Genomic DNA, 27,798 nt, shown 5'->3' on the forward strand with positions numbered 1-27,798 from the left:
TTGGAGGGACTATTGTAGAGCATGTGGGTCTTAGATAAAAAGGCTTTGTGAGGAAGTTGCTACAGTACTTAAACACAGAGAGCCTGGTAGAATAGTGTCATGAAAACCTACTATACGCTTTATTACACTCTGCTTTAGAGCAGCTTAATTCCCTGCTTTTACACAGAATTCTTTGTACAGTGCAAGAAAAAAAATGTTACTATGAAATGACAGGAACTTTCTCTGCACCTTAGGCCTCTAAAATTTTCTCTGCTGAGTCATGTCATCTGACTGGTCACACAAGAATACATGTCAGCTTGTAGCTTGTCATGGAGTTGATTAAAGATTTTTTTTGAAGGAGCTGAAGCTAATGTGCTTAAGCTATTGAACAAAAAGGTCATATATGCTCTTTATGGGCACTTTGTTCTCCATATTAAATCATATGCATCATAGCTCTTTAAGGACAAAATTATTGATGCATAGCATATGCACTCCTTTAACCACCGCAGTTTACCCTAGCAAAGTATTATCAAATGTAAGAGTTCATAAGACTATAGAAAGGAAATTAGCATGCTCTATTTTCTTCTGCTATTTAGTTGTCATCTCTCAGGTTTTTTTCCCATAATGATTTCATCTTGTTGAAAATGTTGGGTCCACATTATATTGATGGGGCCCTCCAGTAATTGGACTAAGTTCCCAACGTTATTTTTTGGCTCTTGTAGGCCCTAAATTTTATGTCTAGTAACACTTCACAAAATGAATGTCTCCAATTTTTTTTATTATTCCTTACTACTTCCTACATGTTTTTGTTTAAGATGTATGTTTCTTTGTGTAGCTTGTTCTACGTTTACAAAGCATGTTTTGCTGGAGGTTGCCTGGTCTCAGCTGAAGATAACGCATCTACAGAGTCTAAACCTTCAGCACTGTAATTCTGCATCTTTTAATTAGTTTGACCTCTTCCTATACTTTCACTGTAACCCCAGTACGTTCTTTATCTGACATATCTTCAAACTGGAAGACTTAGATTAGATATAAGGAAGAAATTCTTTACTGTGAGGGTAGTGACACACTGGAACGGGTTGCCCAGGGAGGTTGTGGAAGTCTTCAAGGCCAGGTTGGATGGGGCTTTGAGCAGCCTGGCCTAGTGGAAGGTGTCCCTGCCCACGGCAGGGGGGTTGGAACTAGATGATCTTTAAGATCCCTTCCAACCCAAGCCATTCTATGATTATCCTCGTTTTGCTGACTTAGCACTTGTTAGAGTAGCTTGCTCTCCCCTAGGAGAAAAAATGATGACTGCAGCAGCGAGGCCTCGTAAATAACATTGATATTGAAAAGCAATAACAAATAAACAGCTATGACACTGGAGCCAGTTTTTGCTATACACCCTACAAAGAAAGGTCTGACAAATAGAAGGCAGATGCGCTTACTTTCTGGCAGTTTCAAACGAAGGACGTACCGGAGGAGGGGCCGCCCCCAGCCGCCGCCTCACAGCCCCGGGGCAGCGCCCGCCCGGGCCAGGCCCCGGCTCCCCGGCACTCCTCCCAGCGCCTGACCCCGGCTCCACGCCTCTCTGTGCGGACACGGCGCCGGGACGGCCGCCGGCGAGCCAGGCCTACAAGTTCTCGCCTTTCTACAACCCGCGGGGGTGCCGCGGGACTATTCCCAGCCCGCCAGAGAGGAGCCCGCCCGCCCGGCAGCAGCGGCAGAGCCTGCCCGCCGCGCCTCTCCGCTCCCTCCTCCGCCTTTCCCGGGGCCCGCGGGGCTCAGGCACCAGAGCTGCGAGGGAAGCTCCTCCGCGGCAGCCGTGATGGAGCGCGGCGGGACGGAGCCGCCGCCGGCCGCCACTCACCAGGTACCGAGATGGAGATCGGCGGCGGCAGGGAGGGTTGAGGTGGGGGGCTGTCCGCGGCTCGGCAAGCCCGCCGACATTCCCCTGGTTTGTCCCTACTCTCCGCGGCCCGTCGTGGCGGGACGCTGGAGGGAATAGGGGTGTGAGGGGCGCCGCCGCCAGTTTTGGCGGGCTTTACAGCGAACTTAGGCGTCCGGGCGGGTCGGCGCTTCAGCCCTGGCTCCGCTGACGAGCTGACAGAAGCTACGGCTTTTTCGTCTTTCTTCAGCTTCCCCATAACTCGTATGAGGAAGAATGAGCCATTGGTACAGGAGAGGAACAAATGCAATATGAGGGGCCTTTTCCTTGTGAGCGAGGGGCACTGTGGCAGCTTGGTGGGGCTAAAACTCAGTCTCACTTGAGGACCAGAACTCGAGCGACCGGTCCACTGGTGGGCCGCTGCTATTGATACGATAGTGCGTGGCCGTAGCTGTGTCATGGCCTGCAGCTGCTCTCTGGGAGAGGGGCAAGAGGCCAACACATCCCCTTCACCTCTTCTTCAGCCTTCCAAGTTGCATAGCTCGTGAGGCAGGCATTCCCTCCTCTGTCCATAGTCCAAGCACACCTTCAAGAGTGCTAGTCTTCACACAGGGGCCATCTCACCTCTGTCACAGTTTCTGCTGCCCTTTCTTGTCCTTTTTGCCAATTCAGATGTGTTTCTTTCAAGTGGGGAAGGGACCAGGGTTCACAGTAGGGCCTTTGAGCTGTACAATTCACATCGTGTTCATTTTCTTGTAACGGCTGAAAAGGGAACTGGACTGTTCTAGTTCAGTGCAATCTCACATGCACTGTGCTGTAAGTAGCAGAAATCATTAACATTTCAAGAGACAATGACAGTGATGCTGCTCAAATCAGTGGTGAAATAAAATGGAACACCTGTTAAGCCTAGATGAGAAACAGCTAAGGGAGCATGTTACAGGTAAAACTGTATGTGACATGGCAAAGATAAGTAGGAAGCGGTCATTGGTTTGTCTGTGATGATACACAGATTTTTTTGGGACACCAAGTGGAGCTGCTTAATGGCAGATTCAGATCAAAGAAGAGTAGCTGTCTCCATATGATGCATAATCAAGATGCGGAACTCATTGCCACAGGACATTGTAGATGCTAAAAATACATGTGGCTTCAAAAAAGGGCAAATTCAAGGAGCAATCCATTAAGGGATGTGATGCACCAAAGGGATAGCTGCTTTGGGAAGTCTGGCATATGCAAACTGATGAAAGCTGAGACAGGAAAGTTATTTGCTAACCATCTATTCTTCATGTTCTTACACTTTTCCCTAGGCACCTCTCATGGCCACTCTCAGAAATGGGATACCAGGTTATACTGGCCTTTGATCTGAGCTACTGTTACTGTTTTTCTGTTAGTACTGCTTAAGGATTAAGGGTTCCACTTAAATATGTAGCTCTCCTTGAGGCACTCTTATGCTTGTCAATTTATACCACTATCTACAGATGACTTAAGATTTATCGGTCGTTTAATTTTTTTTTTCCAGGAGTATTAGTGACAAGCATCTGAGTTTGTAATACCTGCTATATATGTTAAATAAGCTCCTGCATGCATGAAATAGTGGTTTTGTTTTCATGGTAAGCACAGGATGTTTTGCTTTTGTAGAACACAGGCAGGCATTTTCTTCATTAAATGAATGTTCTTCTTTTGAATTACACGACTTCGTTTAAAATACTGGCCTTAAAATGAATGATTCTAAAATGTTCTCTGACAGCAGTGTGGTGATCTAAGGATAGGACCACTGCATGCTTATGAAGAAATGCTTTTTGAAGATAAGAACTTTAATTTTTGAAGCCAGTGGCTACAGATTGTGCTTTGAACTTTGGTTTGTACCAGGCCTTCCCACAGAAACTTTCTGGGATTAGGCAATTTTATAATGTCATTAACTATTCATAATAAACCAAACCATTGGATGACACAGAAATATTTAAAATGCTGGATAAAATCTTGAATTAGAGCATCTTCAGATGTTGGCATACTTTACTAGTAACTCTTGAAATTGATTTCATTCTTCTGATTCAGGGGCCTATTTTTACTGACCAGTCATTTTAGCCAAAATATTTTCAAAAATACTTGATTCACGTTTTTGCCTTTGCAACATGACTAAAAAGCTCTTTGTTTAACAGTCTACCTCTGAATTTATGCAGATTTCTGTCCCTCCACTTTTTTTTTCTTCAGAGAAGAATTAATTACAGAAGATTATGGGTCAGGCTTGTAAAGGAATTAGATGCCTAACAGCCCTTTGATTTCTCACTGAAAAAATATGTGATTTAGTTATCAAAATACCTCTACAAATATGAGTCTTTTTTTTTTTTTTAATCTTGAATGGACTATATTAAATACGTGTAAAATCCTTGTTCTCAGCTATTTTTCTCATGCGTAATGTTACCATTGTCTTTTTTAAATAGGTAGAAACAGATGACCAAACAGCCCTCGTTAGTAAGCCCAGGAATAAAGGAGGAAACAGTGATCTGGCTTCAGCTGGTTTTAACATTATCAATTCTATCATAGGATCAGGCATTATAGGTAAGCATACTTTTCTTTAGTATCCTGTGTTCAGCCTGGTTTATACACGCATGACTATCCACTTTGGAGAATAACACTGTGTTCTTACTTTCTTCTGATGTTCCTAAAGATTTTTCTCTATGTTTACTTGCTTACTACGTGAAAATGCAGAGGTGTCAGCTGAGATCATGTCTCAGTGATAAATACCCTGCAGCCTCTTTTACCGTCATCATAGAATCATAGAATGGTTTGGGTTGGAAGGGACCTTAAAGATCATCTAGTTCCAACGCCATTGCCATGGGCAGGGACACCTCCCACTAGACCAGGTTGCTCAAAGCCCCATCCCACCTGGCCTTGAACACTTCCAGGGATGGGGCATCCACAGCTTCTCGGGGCAACCTGTTCCAGTGTCTCACGACCCTCATAGTGAAAAATTTCTTCCTAATACCTAATCTAAATCTACCCTCTTCCAGTTTGAAGCCATTACCCCTTGTCCTATCACTACATGCCCTTGTAAAAAGTCCCTCCCCAGCCTTCTTCTAGGCCCCCTGGAAGGCTACAAGCCTGGAAGGCTTGTAGGTACTGGAGGGCTGCTATAAGGTCTCCCTGGAGTCTTCTCTTCTCCAGGCTGAACAACCCAACTCCCTCAGCCTGTCCTCATAGGAGAGGTGCTCAAACTCTCTGATCGTCTTCATTGCCCTCCTCTGGACTTGCTTCAACAGGTCCGTGCCCTTCTGAGGGCTCCAGAGCTAGACACGGTACACCAGATGGAGTCTCAGCAGAGTGGCGTAGAGGGGCAGAATCACCTCCCTTGACCTGCTGGCCACGCTTCTTTTGATGCAACCCAGGATGCGGTTGGCTTTCTGGGCTGCAAGTGCACGTTGCTGGCTTATGTTGAGCTTCTCATCCACCAACACCGCCAAGTCCCTCTCCTCGGGGCTGCTCTCCGTCCATTCTCTGCCCAGCCTGTTTTTGTGCATAATGATCAGAGAGAACTGATGGGGCAGGTGCTGACTGAGCTTTACACCTAGGCAAGACTTTGTTCACTGAAAATAATCTTTCTTAGGTTATTAAGCATGCTGGTCCAATTTGGGAGATTGAGATATTTTTTTAAATCTGAATATTTCTTTATTTTGGTATTCAGCAAATAAATATTTGGAAAGGTTCTTCTATAATATCTCCTTTTCTTATTTACAGGATTGCCATATTCAATGAAAGAAGCTGGTTTTCCTCTAGGAGTACTGCTTTTACTTGGGGTTGCCTATATCACAGGTACTCTAAAAGCAGTTTCTATTGTAAAGTGAAAATTAGTCTTGCAGTGTTTAGCTGATCTTGAGCTTACTCCTAGCTTAAGCAGGTATATTTATGACAATAAAAATGACAATTTTTTTCCTTACCTCACTAATCCCTTGAGCAGATCAGTAAAAGCAGAGAATTATACTGTACAACATATAAAGCTGCTTTTTGTGTGCATTTTATTTTCGTAAAGCCTAGTTTCTTAGGCTAGGTCAAGGTGACATTTGGAAGAATGGCTCTTATTTGTGCGTCATAATCACCTGTTTTAGTCCACTGTTTTTATCCTAATTGAGACTGACCCTTGAGTGGGTTGTATATCACTTTTTTAAAATAAACTGCAGAACTAAAGCCTTTGGTTGTACTATGATTTTGAATATTTTATTTTATTGTCATTCGTCAAGAAAATAATGAATTTACCTTCAAAAAGGGACAAGTTCTAAAATCACCTAATAAATTAACATAAGTAAATCTGTTGTCATCAAAGGAGAATTTTCATAAAGACTCTGTGGATTTGAGTCTTAAAACTACAAGACAAGTCAACGTGAGTGGTACAAATTCTGTTACCTGTATGCTGAGCAGCAGCTGCTGCTCTTCATTGCTTGAAATACCATTTAAGGATCTGCGTAAATGATCAAGGTTTGACTGGAGAGCAATATAAAGTAAGGAATATGTTCCTTACTAATGGAAACTTTTCCTCTATAGCTGATGGCAAAATACATTAATGAAATCATATCATAAACATAGCTCAGAAATTTCAGTTACTTTTCTATAGGAAATCTACTTAGTTCTTTGCATTTCTAAGTATTTTGAAGACTATAGCCATAGGCCCAGAATTTGTGGATTAAACTCAGTCTTTTATTAGGCTAAAGATGTGACTCATTATATCTTGCACAAGCAAATTATAACTATAGTTACAGCTTTTTGACTTGTAGCTTTTAAAGTACAGGCTAAGTATGTAACACTAGCATTTATTTTCCATAGATTTTACTGAAAAATTGGCAAACAGCTGTTATTTAGCAATTTTCACTGTATTTCATTTTGGGGGGTGTTTTTGAATTTTATTGGGTGTAGTCTTAGATTGACAGAGAAATACAATTTTAGGTCATTGAACTATAAATCTTTTTTCAAGTTTTGTGGGTCTAAGATTTCTTGCTACAAAGACTTAATGTTTCTTGTACAAGATCAGCTCAGTATGCAACATAATTGATAATGAACAATTCTGTATTTCTGTTTTTGTCTGCTCCCAATTATAGCGTGAGTATATAGTGTGTAAGAATTACGTATGCTCACGGGAATCTCTGGATTGGCTTTCATATTAACATACAGTAGAAGTCTCCTTTCTAAAGACTGTGAAAATTTCATCATTTTAGTCATCCCCAGAAGATAATAAACACTGATACTGTTCACAGAAAGGAACTGTTCCTATCACAGCATAGATTACAAGCTAAATGAAAGCCATAAGAGGACTAGATGAGGTCTAGCTACTATCTATCAAGACATCTGCACTAAGGTAATAAATTCTGTGCTGTAACTAATCTGGACTGGAAAGTCCCATGGTGCTCAAATGAATACTAAAGCATAGTTTGACATAACAGCAACATTTTGTACTGTTCTTCATAAAAAGTTGAGGTTCAAGCTGGGAGTAATTCTGCTTGTGACATCAGGTGTCTCAAACCTTCGTGGTTTTCTAGGTAAATCACTTCGTGAGTGTTTTATTTTAAAAGTATCCAATAAAAATGTTTTCAATATTTTTATTGTAAACAACAGAGAAGATATGAAATACTAACAAGGATTTATCTTTCACAAACTTAGCTAAATAGCACAGTAAAGTGATCGAGAGTTCTGGCACTATGACACAGGCAGTCCTCACATTTTACTTGCTTTCAGGATACGATCAGATGCTCCATTCAGGACCACTCTGCATTATTAATTGAATATTCCTTTTTTGGTGCTCATGACAGTTCTCATTCCCTTTGACCATGGTGGAAACCAAAGAAAATAAGTCTGTTTTTGCTGTCCCTAATCAGTATTTCCTTCCAGTATGAGCCTATAACTCCTGGTTTTGGTGAACTGAGATCCTTTGTGAGATTTCTCATGCCTGCTCTTCCCAGTGCCACTGTTTTCCTTCTTACAGACTTTTTTTTTTTTTTTTTTTCTTAAGGAGTGAAAAAGATGAGCAGTAGCCAATAACAAATTGCTTCATACTGTCTTTAACAGTAATTTGATATTTTAACAGATTATTCAATTATATTACTGATCAAAGGAGGAAACCTCTCCAGTACCAACACCTATCAAGAACTGGTCAGAAAAACATACGGTCTTGTAGGCTATCTAATTCTTTCAACTCTTCAATTTTTATATCCATTTATTGGTAAGATCACATAAAATATAAATTTTTAAGTTTTATAAATAACAAGCTTTTTTGCATTGCCTTATTCTTTCACTGGTTAAATACTAAGAGCTCTGTAAAGAATATACTGTATATGCCTCTTCCATAAAAACAACAACAAAAAAGAAAACTAAAAATTACTTGGTGCGTTCTGAAGAGTGACTGAGGAAGAATTCAATGAGTTGGAGGATCAGAATAATAGAAATGAACTGAAATGTAGTAACAGAGAAATTCATGATCACACACTTAAAAATAAATGACAAAAGTAGCTGTGAGAAATAGCAAAGAAGAGATTCTGTTCTAGAATGAATAACAGGGCACAAATTCGATGTGCCTGAAACAAAAGGAAAATATGACTTTAGGAGTGTATTGAATTAATGTTTTTCCAAATATGTAGTATTGCTCTCATAGGAGAAGCCACTTATCAGATCTTGCTTGAAAATTACATCATTGCTCTTCAAAATCACTAATTCAGCCTCATACCCAATGAGCTGAATTTTTTTCAGGTAGCTGAGATTTTTAAGGGACTCAAGTTACTGTCACTGCAGGCAACAATGCTACACGTGTTGACTTAAAAGAGTATAATTACTACTTCATAGAGAACATGGAAAAGAAGTGTAGAGTTCTTGGTCCTTACCTGGGAACTAGTTATGCATATGTATGTGCTTGACTTTATTTCTGTAAGCGGTGGTAATGACTTACAATTTTACGACAGTGAATATGCATTAGGTAACGTCGATACCCATATGTATACTGTCTAAATGGTGAAGACCACATGAGTACATAAATATATGTTGCATGTATATATACATGCACGCACACATACTCACACTTCTAGTGTAGAGTAAGATAAGAATGAAATATGAATGTTAAGGCTCCAGTTCTTATTAATGAGAAGAAGGAATGGAAGTCCATATCTGTTAGCTTCAACTACTGTCTCCTCCTTTCTTCTGGTTTAAAGATTTTGCTAACTTTTTACATGAGCTAGCAAGTCCTGTGCATTTCATTGCAGGACTGATGATTAGACTAACACAGGAACATTACTAAATAGAGACAAGAATTTGAAAATAAACTGATGAAGAATTATTCTTAGAAACAAACAGTTTTAAAAAGCTTCTTTTCCTTTTCTGAAATAAGTTTATATGGCCAGACAGCACAATGGCCATGCTTCTCAGACCAGATTCTTGCTTAGATTGTTCCTGTTTAAAAAATAAAAATAATAATAATAAAAAAATAAAGGCAAGTGTTAAAGAATTTGTTTGTTTGTTTTAAACCTGAAACTTAGAAGTTGTTGGTGCTAGCCAGAATTCATTCAAGAGGAATAGTGGCATATAATCCTGAAGTCTACAAAATATGTGTTTTAAATATTTATCAAATATTTCATATTTGACATGTACTAACAAAAAATTTTATTTTCTTTAAGCTATGATTAGTTACAACATAATAACAGGAGACACTTTAACTAAAGTTTTTCAGAGAATTCCTGGAGGTAAGATGCATTTAAAAAATTCAGAATGGGGAAAATGTATTGAATAGGAATATAGCATAAGTATTTAGGAATTAGCATCCTGTATCAGTCTGAAGTCCTACCTGTTACTTTGCTTCTGAATTACTCTTAAATATAGTACCAGTTAAGAACTTGAAGTGTATTTGTATGAGTGGTGTTTTGTGTTGGTTGTTGGGTGGGGTTTTTTTAGCAAGTTTTTCTGAAATAAAAACTATGAATCGTAGTCCTTGGTTAGCATTGGACTCAGTGTCAGTGAAGAGACCGTGGGCTTCAATGAAATACTAAGCAAACAGAAGGAGTCTTCCCCAGTAGTATATTTATACGGTCATAGTATTTTTTTCATCTTTTTAGATACTTCCTATAACAATCATTTGAATACTGAATACATTATCTAGTGAATAATTCTGGATGACTTGCAAATAATGTAATGGATTTAATGCTTACTTAAGCATATCTGTAATAGTTGGTCGCGAACATGTTAATTTCAGTTCTCTTAGACGTTCACTGCAAAACCAGATGTGGTGTTTTGAGATTTTAATTCATGCACTTGTTACACTTTCCCTGCTCTAAGTTTTCACAGCAGAATCAGTGGAGCAATTTGTATACGTTTGCCATCTGCTTTAGCAGAAAGCAGCTAAGTTAAAACATTCTTCACTGGCAAATTAAAATAAAAAGAACATGTCTGCAATGAGGTAGAAATTAGTATTTTTATGAACTGTTTGATTTCTGTAGGAGGACTGTAATTTTCAGCAGGTGAAGCCTGCAAGGTGTGGATGCAGTTTTAACTGCTATACTCTGTTCTTCTGTGAATACCTGATCAGCTTGATAGTGACAGTGAATATTTAATCATTTATATACAATATGACTTCTGTAATAGGAGCAACCGCTCGCATGGCACATCTTTCACCTGGCTGTTAGAATGCCTGCCTGAAAAGAGTTGGGAAAGCATTATAATCTCTCAAAGCATAGAGGAAATTGAACACAGACTTTCTCTGTCAATTGCCAGTCACTTTCCAGCCATAATTATTCAGCAAGCTTTCATTCAAGCCTGTGATTCATGGTAGCCTGACTGAAACTGAGATATGTTTTATTTAAAATTGTCATTGGCTTGAAAAAAACCACGAGTTACACAAATAGATCCCAATGATTGCAGGGAATATTATAACATTGTTGTTACCCTCACATGGTAGTCTGTATTTTGCAAGTGGAAGACAGCTGACAGCAAGAAAAGAGGTGCTTAAAAAAAATACCTCAAAATTAACTTACTTGAGGTTGTTCTTTACGAATTTGCTTATCTTCAACAGCACAGTAATTGATGTCAACACACAGTGTCAAAAAATCCTTAAGGGTAAATGGCAGAAAGAAGTAGTAGAATGTTTTACTTCCAGTCTGCCAACATTGACCCAGGCATGATGAAAGAAATTAATACTAATTTATATGTGGAATATATATGTTCCATATATATGGAACAGACTTCCAAAGTTTGGTATAATATATTCCATATATTATGCCTTTGGTTTAAATTTGCAGAATTCTTGTGATTATGCACGTGCTGTTTACGGTTTCCTCAAGGTTAGTTAATGCCTAGTCTTCGTTTCAGTGTTACTTAGCTTGAATAAAGGGGTTGAAAGCCTGGTCAGCATCAAAGTTTGTTACTCCTAGCCTTTCAAATGTAACTAATCTGTTCCTCATGTCAGTCTCTTAGAGAAATAAATTATGTTCTTTTTTGCTTTAGTTGCACCAGATAACACCCTTACTGACCGTCACTTCATAATTCTTCTTACCACCATCATCTTTACCTTGCCTTTATCTTTGTATCGAGACATAGCAAAACTGGGAAAGGTAAATCAGAATAGCAGCTGATTTTTGGTTCACTTTTGTATATGCCATCAGAAAATAAGTGCCAATCATAACTTCATGTCTTTTAACTCAATTACATCTGTCTAGAGCACGTTAACTATTTCCATCTACTGCTAGTAGAACTCAAATCTTGTGAAGTTCTGGGTGACGTAGCCCGATCTTGTAAATGCTGAGCACCATCAATTAGAAATGTTTAAATGGGAATATCACTTGAAATTAGACAAATAGTTGCAATTGGCTGGTTACTCAAAAAGAATAACAAATCAAAAGATAATGATATAGGACAAGATTTCTAATTATAGATATTTGGCAAGTGATAGTTAGCACTTTACTTGGTTGTTAATTTTTTAAAGAAAAAAGTAGTACATTATGCTGCTAAGAGGACAACCTTTCAGCAGCTTACTGACTGAAGTAATGTTTTTACCTTTACAGGTATCTCTTATTTCTCTGATTTTAACCATTGTCATCCTGGTTATTGTGATGGTGAGAACAGTAACATTCAGTCCACAAGTGTAAGTATTCTTACACTTGCCACAAAGTGAATTTTTGATCATACGTAATCTGTTATTTCACTATTACATATATCTGCATAGTTTTGGAACGTGGCTGTTCTGGGAGAGACGGATAATTGAAAAAATAAATCGGTATTAATAGCAATACAAAATGAACTGCTAAGACATACTGTATCCTTTTTTTTTCTTTTATTGCACATAAGCAAAGTTAGAAAAAGTCTCCAAAAACTACAGATTAATTGGAAATTGCGAGTGATATGGCTCATAGCAGGTGGCTCCTGAATGGGCATGTGAGTTTGTCTGTCATTTGAGAAATCTTTAATTTTGTCCATTACTGTCAGATGGCATACGTTTACAATCTTAAAATAGATAGCATCTTATGAATATTTCTGTTAATATAATTATTTCATAATAAAAATAGAATAAAAATAATGAAAAGAAAAAAAAGAACACAATAATAACTTTATTCTGTCATTTAAGAAAGCAACAATGTAAGCAAGCAAAACTTTTCCAGCACTCCTACTCTGAAAGTAGTATTTAACATTGGAGCGTTGTAGACAATTTAGTAAACGTGAATGTATGTTGTGGCAATATTTTACAATTATATTGCAAGAAAGTGTTACGAATCTATTATCTTTCCTTTATGGCCTAGAAGGTCTGCTTTATTCCCTTTTCCTTATCCTTTAAATGTGAAGATATATTAATAAAGATGAAAAACTAAATTTCTGAATGTGCTTTTTTATTTATGGGAATAGTTTTATATAGTATTTCTAATGTTTCTGTAGGAATTGGATTCTTCTACCATGATTGGTTCAGCAGTGTTACACATGATTGTTCATTTGTCTTATTGCTGTGGTACATGGGTTAATTACAGGGCATTTGAATTTAATGCTAGGAAGATTGCTAGAATAGCAGCTTCTAAAGTTGTACCAGATGACGCTGTCTATCACCTATAAAAATGATGCTCTCAGAACAGTGTGGGACTTCCTCCCCACCCCACTCCTTTCTGAAGTAGCATGTTTTTCATACTGTGTGTTAAAGGACTGTTTGAAAAGGTAATCTCAAAATCCCCTGTCAAAAAAAGAAGCAGCTATATGTAATGGTTACTGATGACCTTGTTACTATGGTAACATTTTTTCTCAACAGTTGTGAGGCACCAAAAAATAGAGAATGTGTGGGTTTATTTTTTCTTAACGATAAATAATGTTGGGTATTGAGTAATTCTTGGGGTTTTACTTTTTAATTTTTTAAAGACTTCCATTTTTGCCTTTACACTTCTTGTTTTCAAAAACGCATCTAGCAAGTTGATAAACTATTAATCAGAATTTTTTGCCTCACAAAAAATTCTATCAATGTCTATTTTTACTATTTGTATTTTACAGTTAGAAATAGATATATACTTTAATTATTAAAACCCTCTTCTAATATTTTGTTAATGGTATGATGGTATGCCATCTCTTTTTTTGCAGTGAGAATAAAGAACTCTAATATATTTTTATATGGTCCCATCACAGTATTTTAACAAGTGAAACAAGTAAATAACGCATTTACTGTGAATCCTTATTAAAGTAAAATAAAAGTTGGAGTTTTCAAAGAGATTTAAAAAAATCGTGTTTATGAAACACAGTCCTCGGATCTGTCATATAGGAAAAGAATTTGTACAATCCTAGATAAAGGCTTGACAGGGCCAAACCAGAATATTTAATCCCTATCGTTACATGGCAGAACTGATTGTATGCCTGTCATTGATGACAGGTGATTGTCTAGTTTGTTCTTGGCAATTCCGTGATTTCCCATTCCAGTTCTTAACAAGACTTTTCTTACAAATTCTTCCTAAATGTGTATCATATGTCTCTCTTACTGCATTTCATGTTGGTTGCTTCTTGGCCTAACTACAGCAGATACAGACAGCAAACTGTTCATTCTTTTTCAAATGCTTAAAAAACACCTCTAAAGAGCTGTAACTTGTCCCCCTTTGCTGATTCTTTCTCTAGACTAAACAAACACAGTTCCTTTACTGTTTCTCTTCTTGTCATTTCCTGTACTACTGATCATTCTCAATGGCTGCCTTAAGTTCTCTGTGATTTACAGCAATACTGTGGTGCCCCAGCTGCCTGTGGTATGCCCACTGAGGAGCAGAGAAAATGGATCTTACATACGAAGTGTCTTGAGATCCCTTTCAACTGTATCTTTTGGGCATTGCCACGCTCCTGTTTATGTAGCTTGGTTTGATGTTTGCCTCTTTGGAAAATAGCTTGACGTGGTGGACGTGCCTTGAGTTTTCAGTCTAATAGAAGCACCAAGCCCTTCTCTGCGGAACTGTGAGCTGGCAATTTTTCCTTACTTTCACTCCATTTCTCATGAAGTTTTGGGGTTTTTTTGCTTGTTTCCCCCACCCTCTTCTTATGAAGCCTTTTTTGCTCCTGCATAGCTGTAGAATTTGTCATTACAGAATTGAATACTTCTTTATCAGATGATTTCTCCTTTTACCAACATATTTATGATTTTTGTTTTTCACCCTTTTCTCTACCATGCTTGTGTTAACTGCGCATTTCATGCTTTCTGTTAAGGATGCTGCTTACTTTTTGTTCCATCATTCAGGTTACTGCTGGATACGTTCAAAAGTGCTGGGCTCAGGTCAGGTTCCACTGGAATCCTGTTGAGAGATCTTCCCACATCAATAATAACTCTCTGAGTAGTAATCAGTTTTCGCTTACCTTTAGATTTTTCAAAGTGAAGGTTGCTTCCCTTTGAGAGATACAACAAGATTATGTAGGGATGATAAAACTGTTTTTTTTGCTTAAATGACATCCATGTTCTAGTTGAAAATTATATGTGTTATTTGGACAACAGAGAATATTATCTTTCCTAGAAACCTTCTGCAATGTGTTAGAGCATCAGCGAAACAACAACATTATGACTGTTTTTAATGATTTCATGTGCTTGAAACTGTAGGCTGAAAAAGCAGTAATAAGTCTTTTGAGTGTTGCATTTTTATTTTATTTATTTTTCTAGTTGCTTCGGGAGTGGAGAAGGTTGTGCGGGGACATTATAGGAGTGTTATTTTCTTGTTTGTTCTCAGGAAAAAAAATAATGTATTTATCATGAGAGATTACTTGGTTTAATTTATTCCCTCTTATGACAAATATGCAACTGAGGTGGTACTTTTTTTTTTCTTCAGTTTTGCTTTTGATTAGTGTAATCCATGTGATTACCGTTGCCTGAAGAACATAATGAACCTGCAGATAAAATCCAGTGTTCTGGACCCAGTGTTTACTCTCAGTAGTTTAAGATGTTGGGTAAAAATACATTTTGATGATCTGTTCTTTACTTTATTTCCACCTGCTTATAGCTGGGTATTTTTCTGCTGTGATCAAAAAAAATGGGTTAGAATTATTTCAAACTGTAAATGTGCTGTATGTTAATACTGCACAAAATAACTTCACGCTTCAAAGCTGAAACTAACATTCATTGCTGTAAAAAGCAGTATTTTCTGTAGCTTATAAAGATGGATCATTTTGATTTGGTGTTCTTTTGGAAAGAATGTCATGTCAGTGTCTGCATAATACACAAATCTCTAGGAAAAACTTAAAGAGCATCTACTACACAAAAAATAGGATGTGAGAATTACTCAACTGGCAGCTGATCACAGGGGTGAAACGCCAAGTCTTCAGGAAAATAACTTGAAAGTAGAAAGTTGATTCTTTCCTTCATATAAAGAATCCAATAGTAAGCAAAGATAAACTTTATTGTGTGAAGAAAATAAGCTACTGTATATTTACAGAGCTGCTAAGTAATTCATTAAGGAAGACAGGGGAGTTAAAGCAGCCGTAACTAAGTAGGGCTGACACATAGCTTTCCCTTGTCTGTGTTAACAACCAAGATCACTTTGATTAATATAAAATTCGAGGCTGATGTGAGCATTTCTCATTTTCTTTGCATTATATTGATTGAAGTTATATTCAGTATCTATTAAATTTTAAAATTTAAACAAAAACTAAAAAGGTATTTCACCTTAGAGTATAATTGAATTGAAATTTTACAATTAATTTCCTAAATGTCTAAATCATTGGATTAAACCTGAATTAATCTGCCATGTGTTCCTGGATTATTTTGATAACTGCTAGTTTGCACCTAAACTTGGTGGTTTGTCACTGATATTCAGTCTCAAACAATGGAAGTCGTCTCATTCCAACATGTAGCTCCCCTGTCAAACATATGACTTTGCTTCCTCTCTAGAAATTAACTTTTCTTTTTTTTTTTCTGTTTTTTTTAAGTCAGTGTTACATACCTGCAAGCTGGGTTGAGGTCAGGGGTGTATGTTTCTCTTGCCCTGCTTAAAGAAATTTTGCTTCTGATGCACTCTGCTGCTGTATTATATTTGTCAGCATTTCTACATAAATGACAGAAAAGACTTTTTTGCATAGCATGGATCTTAAGATGGGGAATATTATACTGTAAATGTTTTACAGGAAGTAGAAGATAAGCGGGTTTAGACCGCCAAACGTATTTGCCCAACTTACTCACGATCTGGATGTGAAATGCCTTTTACCCTGTTAGTTCATCTTAACCTTTGCCTGGTTTGTTTGTTCTTTTCGGTTTCCCCTGTTCTTATGTGGATAAACATGAGTATTTTCAAAACTTTTAAAAACTCACTAGTATGTTTGTTATGCTATTTTTTTCCCTTATTATGCTATATACTTTCCCTTAAGTATAGTGAAGACTGAGTAGAGCCTTATTTTCTCAACCGCTGGGCTTTCTTCATCGCTAGACTTCACTACCTTTCTATGGGCAGTTCTTATTGTCATTCTGTCTTACTGTTGTCTTACTTGCAGCTGAGACATTTTCCAGTCTGGGATCTCCCTTGGAACATCTTTGTATTCGATCTTTTATTATTTTTGTTCCAAGAATCACAGTTATATTACCTGTAAGCTTTTGCTTTGTGTTACAACTTCTGCTGTATATGATAGACAGTACATGTCTCAGCAAGTGCATTTAGTATCACAAGTGTGTGTTTTCTGTTAACTTTCATTGTGTTTCATCTAACTGCTTCTCCTTCTCCAGCATGAAAAAGACTTTGTGTTTATGCAGACATAGCATGTGTTTTTATACACCGAGTGAGGAACAATAAGCTATCTGTTTTTGTCATTCATGGATATTCACAGCTACTGCTATTCTTGTATGAGCAGCAGTTAAAATCTGTCCCTAACAATTCCTAGCAAGAATGTAGGTCAAACTGGTCAGAACAAAGGCTGTTCTCAAAAAAAAAAAAAAAAAAAAAAGTGTCTGAACACTAGCAGCAGGATTGAAAAAGTGGAACAGGTATAGTGTTATCTGGTATTCTTGTGAGACTTTCAGCCTTTGTATGTATCTGCCTACACAGATGCACAATTTTCTCTTTCCCAGTCTGAAGTCTTATTTTATATAGACACTTTCATGTCACCTGCACCCTTTTCCAGGAGCTTTGCATAAGTCTCTATGTCCTGCAGACTGGACTTGGGGGGTGATTTGTTGTTGATATGGTCAGAACTCTAGAGCTGCTAACTCTAAACGCTCAGAAATGAAATTTCTTACTGTGTTGCTTTCGCTTCTTAGTTTACATAGCACATCTGTGTGAGATTCTTCTATTCCCAAGGTATGAAAAGGGTTTTTCAAAACACATGCAGCACTATATGACTTACTGTAAGAAAGAGCCATATACTGTTGCATATGTCACTGTACCAATGTGCATTTTATGATGTTGCAATCTGCTGGTAGCGTTCAAATTGTGGATCTGAAATTCTTCCTCCATACCACAACTAGAATGGAAGGGATTTATCTTCTTATGCTGCTGAATAAGCAGGATTTTGTTCTTTTGAAATTTTTTCCCCCCAAATAGTACTCCTAATCTGATTTGCCATTCATCCATAAAGCAAAGCTATATTTTGGTGTGTAGCTTATGCACTAGCAATATCCAAACACTGTGCTGGGGGAAAACTAGGTCCTGTGATTTTTTTTTTTTAATTGATTATTTGGCCACTTTATTAAAAATGAAATTAAATTCAACAGAAATTCACATGCTTTCTACACTCCATTTTTTAAATACCTATTTGTAGGAGTTTATAATATAGTTATACTGTTGCACAGGACATACCATTTTCACAGAAATTAGATGTGTTTCAGACAAAAGCATTCTTTATGTCTGTGCATTTTAAAAGATATTTTGCTTTGTAGAGTATTAGATAATCTAAGTGTTGATAGAAGGGGAGTAAGGGGGCTTTCACAAATTCTGTTGTCAAAGGATAATAAAACAAATTTTCATTCTGTATGTTTGATATCAAAGCTGACCTCTAGTGGTTATGGAATAGAACAGTTGTAATGTTAGCTTTCTATATTCTATTTTTATTTTGGAATATTGCTGATAATTTTTTTTCCCAATCAGATGTGAATATTTTCTTGAAAAATAATACATTCAAAATTATGAATATGAATTGTCCACAGACATCTCTAGTGACTTGAAATCAGTGGTATCAAGGAAAGGGAGGCTACTCTATATGAGGAACTACAGCAGCAATAGTGAGTCAAAACTCCTATGTCACAAGACAAATGCCAGATATCTCTATTTCATCCATAGTATTTATTACATCTACATGCTGAGTCTGAGAACGTTTTAGAGGGGACATATTCAGCTGCTTAAGACTAGAGGCAGTATGTTACAGTAGTCAAGACAACATGCTGCATCTAAGGACAAAAAACTGAACTCGATTTTGATGCTCAGGTTCTGTGTGTTTCAAAGTGAAGCTTAGCAACCACAGCTTAAGAGCGGAAAAGGTGCTCCAAGTCTGAACTGAAGGTGCAGTCGGTATTCTAAATGTTTTTTTAATATGGGAAAAGGAAGGACTGACTATTTGAAATCTCAAGAAATAGTAAGGTATGAATTCTGAAAGGGGAAACAGCTACATCTTTTTTTTGTCGTCTTTTTTTTTTTTTGCTTTTTAGGGGGTGGGGGTGTGGTTTAAACATTTGAAAGCAATGAAACCTGGCATAGCATATGCCACTACGGCTGTCAAAACCAGCTAGTTATCACCAGATAGAGGGAGAGACAAAGCTGACAGAGACAAAGCTGTTTCTACCTCCACAGAACTGGTGTGAGTGTCACTGCTTTCTAGGACAGTAGAAAAATGGCAGCTAGGGCTTCAGGTGGCAGCAGCTTTCCCTCTAAATAAAAACAGAGCAAGTTAGCAGCAGCCAACCTTTTAAGAGCAAGCTCTCTGTACGGTTTCTTTGTCTGTGCTTTAATATTACAAATGTAATGTTCAACTGGCTTGTGAATTTCATTTGATATTTTTAGCAAATTGTAGTTGTGGAAAAAGATGTTTCCTGTCCTTCCCCTTAGCTTCATTTTGACTGTTTATTTAGAGTTCATGCATCAGATGGATTTTAACAAAGATCACTGACGATTTTCTGGGGTCCTCCTTTAAGACTTACAGTTACCACAGGTCCAAAATTGTGGGCATATCATAGAGGAGCAGATGTGGGGGATACTACATTCTTGCCTGATCGTAAAAGGCTCCATATACTCTTTTATACTTTATTTTATCACTCCTTTGGGAACTAGATTAGTCCCTTTACTATGAGGGCTAGTTGGAGCAAACGTAAAGACAAACCACCTCACTTAATTTGTAGCCTAGGAAAGAAGTGTCTCTAGAGTGCATGGATTACATGTGCAAATTCAAAGTAGGAAGAAATTGCCTCTAAATAGTCAGAGGAGATTTTGGGTTGAGATAACCTTAGAATCAGTAACAGCTTTTACCTTCCCTGTTGCCGTTTCTTGGTATATGATGACTTGAAAAGTTTCTTTACAATACTGGTTGCTGAAACAGGCTGACATTTTGGGCTGTAAAAACTGGTTACAGAAATACTTTAATCAAAACAAGGGAGGTGAGAAGGGTATCTCCCTAGTTTCAGCTTATTGTTGATGAACGCTCTGGCATACTTCAGAGAGTTCTGGAGATCTGACTATCAGTTCTGCATTACAGCATAGTATTTTAAATTATTTTTAGTAACTGATTGTTGGAAAGAGAATAATCTATTAAAACAAATGTCTGTTTTAGACCCAAATCAGAAAATGCATGGATATTTGCAAAATCAAATGCAGTACAAGCCGTTGGGGTGATGTCATTTGGTAAGTATTTTTTTCTGTATTTTCAGTATTCAGATTAACTGTAAGAAATTACTTCATTTAATATTTTGGACCTCAAAATTACATATTTTTAACTGCTTTTTTTTTAATATTCATGTTAAGCTGGCTTAGAAAAAAAATTAAGTTTATTTTGAGTTATCCATAGGTTAATTTAGTTGTTATAGTTTAAGACATTATCCCCATACATTGCCCATCTGTCCCTAGAGGCTATTGCCACTGTAGCAGAGACAGCAGTGCGTCATGTGAATCCAGCTCAACTGTCCAGGTCATCTTAAAACACCTGCACCAATAGAATTAGTCTAATTGATAAATTGAGGAGGCTGTGATCATTCTGCATTCTCTTCGATAACCTCTAACAGAAAAATCTTAGACTGCAATGCATACATTCGCTAGAGAGTGCCTGTTGCTTCCCTTTTCTCACAATGAACCATTCAGGTGAGTCTCAACTCACCTCCATTATCCTCACTCTAAAATCTGTTCCTTCCTGGAGGTTCTGGTATATTACTTCTTGTTAACACTGTGATAATCTGAGCCTCCCAGCGCTTGCTGCTGCCTAAAATGGATGTCATAGGAAGTCTGAAAGTAGCAAACTGCTCTGTGGATTTAAAAAAAAAAAATTGCAACTCAAAAAAAACCCTGCAGTTGGGTTCTTAAGGAAAAGAAGAGCAGGAAGACAAAATAGAGGTGGAATGAAAGTGTGAAGGATGGGAAGCAGCATGGCATTTTAGGGTAATGTAATCAGAATCAGGATGAATATAAACCTTCATCAAATCAAAACAGTAAGTAGAAGTTCAAGCCATTTATCTTTGCCACTTGTTGCAGATTTAATGCTTGTATTTATTACTGAGGGGATTCAGACTGTGCTGTGTCTCTCTTACCTTGGAATATACACTCTGTGAATTTATTTTATATGCTTATAAGCATGAATTCATACATTAGCTTTAACTTCATGTGTGTTTCAGCATTCATCTGCAACCATAACAGCTTTTTAATATATGGATCTCTGGAAGAACCCACATTAAAGAACTGGTCTCGAGTCACACATGTGTCTGTCTCACTTGCTCTTGTTATCAGTGTAGTGTTCGCTGCGTGTGGATATATGACTTTTACAGGATACACAGAAGGTAAACTACTCGATCTCTCAATTTTGGTGCTTGCTGTAATCCTTACCTTTCCGCCTTTCTGTCTGACCTTTGCTGTTAATATCTTAGTGATTGTAAAAATGCCAAAATGACACTATGTTTGGACAAAAATAGTTAGGATGTTCCTTGTAGTTACACAACAATCAAAACAGGACTCAAAGATGTCAGCTACGTGCTAATAAGTGTCAGATTCCCAAGTGTAAGCCTCATCGGTGAAAGTCTCCTTTGAATACTTCCATAAACAAAATACTTCTGAGGATTAAACATCTATAATTTAGCTACACGGTCCACTAGCAGAGAGCAGTAAGAACAAAAATTGCCTTGATTTTTCTACAAGGTGCCTGACGTATTTTTTTACATTCTGCTGTATCTTTTCCTGTCTGTGCTACTATAGCATCCTAGCTCGAACTCTGAGATATTTCCTATCTTTACAATAGCTGTTCTGCTGTAACTAATCCTACTGTCACCTCTATATAAGTATACGGAAATACATATAAATGTAAATAATCAGTGTTACATCATACATTTTAACATTTTGTTGAAGTGGAAAAGGTGCTTTCAGAAGAACAATGCATAAATTTCTTCAGTAAAAATACACATTTCATAAGCAAGCAGATTTTATGTTATTTAATAGTGCTGTTCCAAATTGTAGGAGAAGGCTTTGCAAGCTTTTTTCCTTTCCTGATGAGCAGCATGTAGTTGAGAACAGAGGAATTGTAGGATGGGGGTTACTGGTTGATCTGTCCTTTTTTCCTGCCTCTAGTGCTGTTTATGCAGAATAACTTACTGTCCTAGATGCAGCTGTAGCTAGACTAAGTGCAAATTGGCTGAGATGTTTCAAGTATAGAAAGCTCTGACTGCAGCTGTCCTTCAGCATATGACTCTGCTGTAAGCAGATTCCATCTTACCTTCTGTCTCCCCTGCAAAATCTTTTGGCTGTTTTCTCTAAAGTACACCTTAGTGCTTCCTCAGTGCCATTGTGATCCTAAAAAGTAGTAAATCATAAAATAGCATAGTAATCGGGTAGAAAAGACCTGATAGATCAGCTGATCACTGTCTTGCCATGTCTCTTGTAACTCAGAGATCATTATTCCAGATGCTTTGTGGAAACACTAAGAAAGATGATGATTTGAATTCTCTAGCAATGCTTTTGTTGTTAGATGTAAGAAGATTTGCTAGGTAATAATCCATCTGTTTATAATGGCCTTTTGGGGTCAGAATATTTGAAATTCTTCACCGCAGCTTACCAGCTATGATTAGATACCCTCAGGGAAATGCAGTTCTCCAGAGGTAACTCCCTAGTCTTCCTTGTGTAATTGTTGTTGTTCTAGGAATTAACATTTTTAAAGGAAATGTGTCTTTTATATAGAAGCTTACTTTCTGAATCTGTCACATATTTATTCAAACAGTGTTTCATACAAAATCTGTGCTAAAGAGAAGATAACAGATGACAGACTCTAATGTGTATATGTTAAAATATTTTTGAAAGATAAATACTGCTTGAAATAAAAACATTGCTACTAGTAGATAAGGTGAAAGTTCCTCCTGGGTGTAATTTGTGACTGTAACTAAAGATTCTTGATATGTGTTAGGAGAGGGGATCAGAAAGTCTCAATTACTACAGTAACTCCAGTAACTTACACTTCAATTTGCAAATAGGCAAATGACATGAAGTTCAAACTAACTGATGTTTTGCTATGCCTCAGGAGATATATTTGAAAACTACTGTAGAGATGACAACCTTGCTACATTTGGAAGGTTTTGTTACGGAGTTACTGTAATTCTGACCTTCCCCCTTGAATGTTTTGTGACCAGAGAGGTAAGACTTTATTACATTCTCCCTTTAACAATGTTGATATATATTAATAATATTCACACATTATTAGTACATATTGTAGCTGAAGTCAATGGTTGATCTGTAATAAATGTCAGCATATCCTATTCTGCTGCATGCAATGAGTATGAGGTACTAGTTGTACTGTTTAGATTCTGGCAATATAATGTTGTATTACATTTATTATAATATTATCCAATATTGTATTAATAATTACTTAATAATATCAGGACTGCTTAAAATTACAAGTTTGGCATACATGCCGCTGTTTTTATTATGTTAAGAATAGCCAAAAATAGCATATTTATCATGCTTACTAGTTTTGCTTTATGAAAGTATCTCCATCTAGGAAATCCATCTGTTCAATAAGTAATTGTAAGTGTTTTTTCTTCTGTAGTGGGCAAATGAGAAGAAAGTAGTTTCCTTCAGTTTCCTAAAGTTACAAGATTTGGACTAAGCTGTTTGCTAAGATAAAGAGCAAAATCAGGATTTAAAACTGTGGTTCTGTTTCAGGTGATTGCCAATGTGTTTTTCCATGGGAACCTCTCAACAGTTTTCCATATTGTTGTGACAGTAGTTATCATTGCTGTGGCGACTGGTATATCATTAGTGTATGATTGCCTTGGAATAGTTTTAGAGCTGAATGTAAGTGAACCTGTATATTCTTTTATTTAATATATCATCTTTTTATAAAACACTACTCTGAAAAATCCACAGCTCTACTGGAAATCTTATGTACTTCAACACAGTAGTCAGTAGAAATGTTAGTAGAAAAAAAGAAATTATCCATTGCTTCAAAATTGGATAATTAAAGGAGAAAGGAAGTTCAGGAAGTAAAGTTCATATGGTTGGGGATGGCTTTTAGAACAGTTCTAGAGATATGAGTGGCTGTGACTTACCAAATGTATTTAAACTGCAGTGGAAACCACTAAAATGCTCATCCTAACTGTATTTCCGGACTGAATCTAGCATTTCTTTCTCTAATCTCTGCTTCTAATGAAGCTGGCAAATTACTAAACACTGGCAGATTCTAATGACTGTCTTGTGCCAAAGAGGCAAAACACAAAGTGGAGGGGGAAAAAAAAAAACACACACACACACACACACACACACACACACACACACACACAAAACCACAAAAAAAAAAAGGACTGAAAGAACCAGAAGTTGCGAGACCACAAAGGTAGTACCTGGAATTTTTCCCAGCTTTGGGCTTAACAAGGAACAAAACTGAGTAATTTCATAACCTGAGTGTATGATTTTTAGGAGGAAACTGCTCTGTTTGACAGTAAACATTCCTGTGTCTGGTATCGCCTCATATCAGAGATGGAGCTTACCAGGCAGGCCACACAAGGCGCTTATTGACTTGAACCAGTTCTAACACATTTATGTGGCCTTTTTGCTTGGCTGGAACTGCATACAGTCTACTGGAATCCTAGACTACTAGTTACCAAAGTACATTTACCAGATGAAGTCAGTCTGTTTTGGCACAGGATGTACATTTAATCAAAGGAAATGTTAAAAAAAACAAAACAAACAAAAAACAGTCTACATTTATGATAAACATTGTTTATCTTAACAGTTTACTTTCAATTTCAGGTCAGCCATTTTTAATAAATAAAGCAGATGTGGAAATACCACACCCCAGGATATAAAAGTTAGAAGGTAGAGAAAACTTATTAAGGGCAGCTTTTGCTTCTTTATGGAAATATTTTAGAATTACCTCCTTATGTCCCTGTCCACGTGTATATTGCATGCTTATCTAAAACTGATGGAACAAAACGGAGGGAGTTGTTCTTTATGTTATGTGATACATGTACTTGTATGTATGTGATGGTACATGTACACTGTTCTGATCCACAGTGCAGTTTATCTGCTGACCGAGCAGTAATGAGTGATTTTGTAGCAGTGATTTAGCAGGTCATGTTTGCACTAATATTACAGAACAGGTCTGAATGTTCAGATAAGCTATCCAATTACCCTCTATTTAAAATAATTACCTACGTAGTTCCTTCTCAGTTAATCCAAATTATAACTAGCTCAAAATAAACAATATTCCTATTGGTTTGGTCAGGATACATGTTTCCGTTAAAATCTCTCATTCATGGCATCCGTTGGTAATTTCTCTTTCGTCTTTTTTCCCTCTATTTTTACATTACAAGTGTAGAAAATTCACCTGTGCGTGTATATACATGCCAATAAAAGGATTTAAATGTGTGCATACATACACACATGCCTGTTCCATCCAAAGATCTGAATACTGGTATAATGAACCTAATTAACTACGTGTGCCCATATATGTCTATATATGTGTATGTGGCTTACATTTATTATATGGTATAATATGTTAAAAATGAATTTATACCAGAGGGCTGCCAGTGAACCTTTCTAGCGTGAATAAATGTTTGTGATTCCTATTCTGTAATTAAAATTTTTAAATTAATCACTCAAAAGCAAACATTCCATCAATGCAATATTTTTACCAGAGAGGCCTAAGCAATTACTCAATAGTCAAGCTGATAATTTGATTCAGTTACAAACAGAAGTTGATAGCCAGGCATTTGAGTGGGTAGCTCATATCTTTTGTTGTTTTTTTTTTTTCCTTTTTAAGAGAGAATTTGACAATACAGCTGTACACATTTCTTAGGTGTAATTGTGCTTAGAAAGATTGTTTGGTCTTGATATGCACCGGTAGAGGGGAAAAATGAATAGGCAGAGTTTTTACATGTGAAAGAAAGATGATCCGTCTTCTCAGCAGGCTTTCTGTCCAGCAGAAGAGCTGTCTTTTGGCTCTTCACCACAAATAGCATTTGCTGCTGTTTCTCTGACTCTGCTTACTTTTCCCCTGCTTTCTGGTTTTAAAGCACAACAAAAGTTATTGTGTTTGCCCTGTAGTAATTCCCCAGGGAAACCATTCAGTCATTCAGGAGTCAAGGGTCTACGGGTTTTGCTGTGCTATTCTTTCACTGGGATGCTGACTTGTGTTGCTTCACATACTTGAGTGTCTCAGTTTTTATGAAGAAGATACTTTGTGCATGTACCTCTTTTGATCTCTGTACTCATCAGTTAGCAGCTTCATGTTAGCTCACCATAATTAAGTTGAAACATAGTGTTTAAGTATGTGACAAAGTAAATGTTCAGAATTTCTGCATAAAAATGCTCTTTTGGCATGTAACTCGTATGTTAATCTGCAGTGGCTTTACTATAAAAAGCATTTAAGCAGGTGTTTTTTATTTGTCTCTATCTAAGAGAGCATTTAAAAGAGGAGCTGAATTTTTAATAAGAGGGGGCGTTTACTCTCTCAAAAGGAGCTTTGCTTTCATAGGGATGTCAGTGTAAATGAGGTCATAACTGTAAAACTTGATTAGAATTCTTTGAAATCCTACATGATGTTTCACTTTTTTTTAAGGCAGTATTATATCTAGACTCCTACATGGATTTAATAGTACTTGCAACATAAAATATTATTCTGTATCAGCAAAGCAAAAGCACTTAAATCCGAATTATTTCAAGTAATTTTACAGATATTTTTGCAAGTTATGTGTGATTTTGAAAAGAAAGTTTTCCATATAGCAACACTGGAAAAGGCCTCTATTCTCTGGCTTTATTGTTGCATCAATCTAATCACAACCATTTAAAAACATAGGGGTTTGTTCTTTATATCTAAATATATATGCTTATGAGGGTTTTTTCTATTGTTTCCCACACACAGGGTGTTCTGAGTGCTACCCCACTTGTTTTTATCATCCCAACAGCATGTTATCTAAGACTGTCCAAAGAGCGATGGAACCATTCAGATAACCTCATATCCTGCCTGATCCTTGCTGTCGGTGTGCTAGTGATGACAGTTGGGTTTGTTTTGACTATCTTGAATCCCCAGGAATGTAGCCACGGAAAAGAAATGTTCTACTGCTTCTCTAGTAATGTTTCTTTTCGCAACAGTACACTTCCACCATAGGTCGCACGCCACTCTCCAGACTAGATCAGGTACATCTCACAACAAGCCATACATGTCAGTTTAAACAAGAGTGGAACAAAGAGCTTTTATGCTTTGATATGCACTAAGAATTTTAAGCTGTGTAACAATATTTACATACTTGGTTTTATGCTGCCATCCTTTTCCAGGTAAGACTTAAGTTTTAGCTGTCGAAACAGAAATTCTCAGAGGTGCCTTTCAGTAGACGTTACTTGAATAACTTGCAAATCTATCAAAAAGGCTGCGTTTTTTTTAACTTAGGCTGCAATGCTGTTTAAAGCTAGAAATGAATCATGAATGTAAAGATCTCCCATGTTTCGTTGCTATCATTTAGTTTTTATTAATTTTACAGTCTTTTAATGTATATTTGTTAGCACACAATAGTACGGAGGTTTTTTGAAGTCCTGAAAAAAAATATGTCTGAATCTCTCTCTCTGTATTAAACTTCTGCTGTTAAATGGAAAGACCTCTATTAATTCTGTTGTTGATTTTGCAATAACTCTCCTTTAGTGCTGAAAGCATCCCTTATATGGGCTCTTGAATTAAGGGCAATTTTGTATTCTGACTGAACTGTAACTGATACAATTTAACTGTAACTGTTACAATTTGTGGTCTTCCAATTAAAAGATTTTTATGAATAAATCCACGCAGGTGAATTTAGAGATTCAAGTAAACGGTCTTTGTAAAAATGTCAAGATTGACAGAGAAGGTGACATGGG

The 27,798-nt window shown here is 37.0% G+C and overlaps 1 protein-coding gene across 1 annotated transcript; it reads left to right on the forward strand.

Moving 5' to 3' along the window:
- The first annotated feature begins 1,547 nt into the window (after nt 1-1,547).
- On the forward strand, nt 1,548-27,728 carry SLC38A11 (solute carrier family 38 member 11). The gene is made up of 12 exons (XM_074594561.1): nt 1,548-1,831; nt 4,285-4,402; nt 5,579-5,653; nt 7,914-8,048; nt 9,490-9,555; nt 11,309-11,415; nt 11,866-11,945; nt 20,039-20,109; nt 21,090-21,251; nt 22,976-23,088; nt 23,617-23,748; nt 26,816-27,728. Exons 1-12 carry the CDS (start codon nt 1,787-1,789, stop codon nt 27,059-27,061), a joined length of 1,350 nt encoding a protein of 449 aa, XP_074450662.1. The 5' UTR covers nt 1,548-1,786; the 3' UTR covers nt 27,062-27,728.
- The last annotated feature ends 70 nt before the right edge of the window (nt 27,729-27,798 follow it).

Source organism: Larus michahellis, chromosome 7 (assembly GCF_964199755.1).
Source record: "Larus michahellis chromosome 7, bLarMic1.1, whole genome shotgun sequence".
NCBI lineage: Eukaryota > Metazoa > Chordata > Aves > Charadriiformes > Laridae > Larus > Larus michahellis.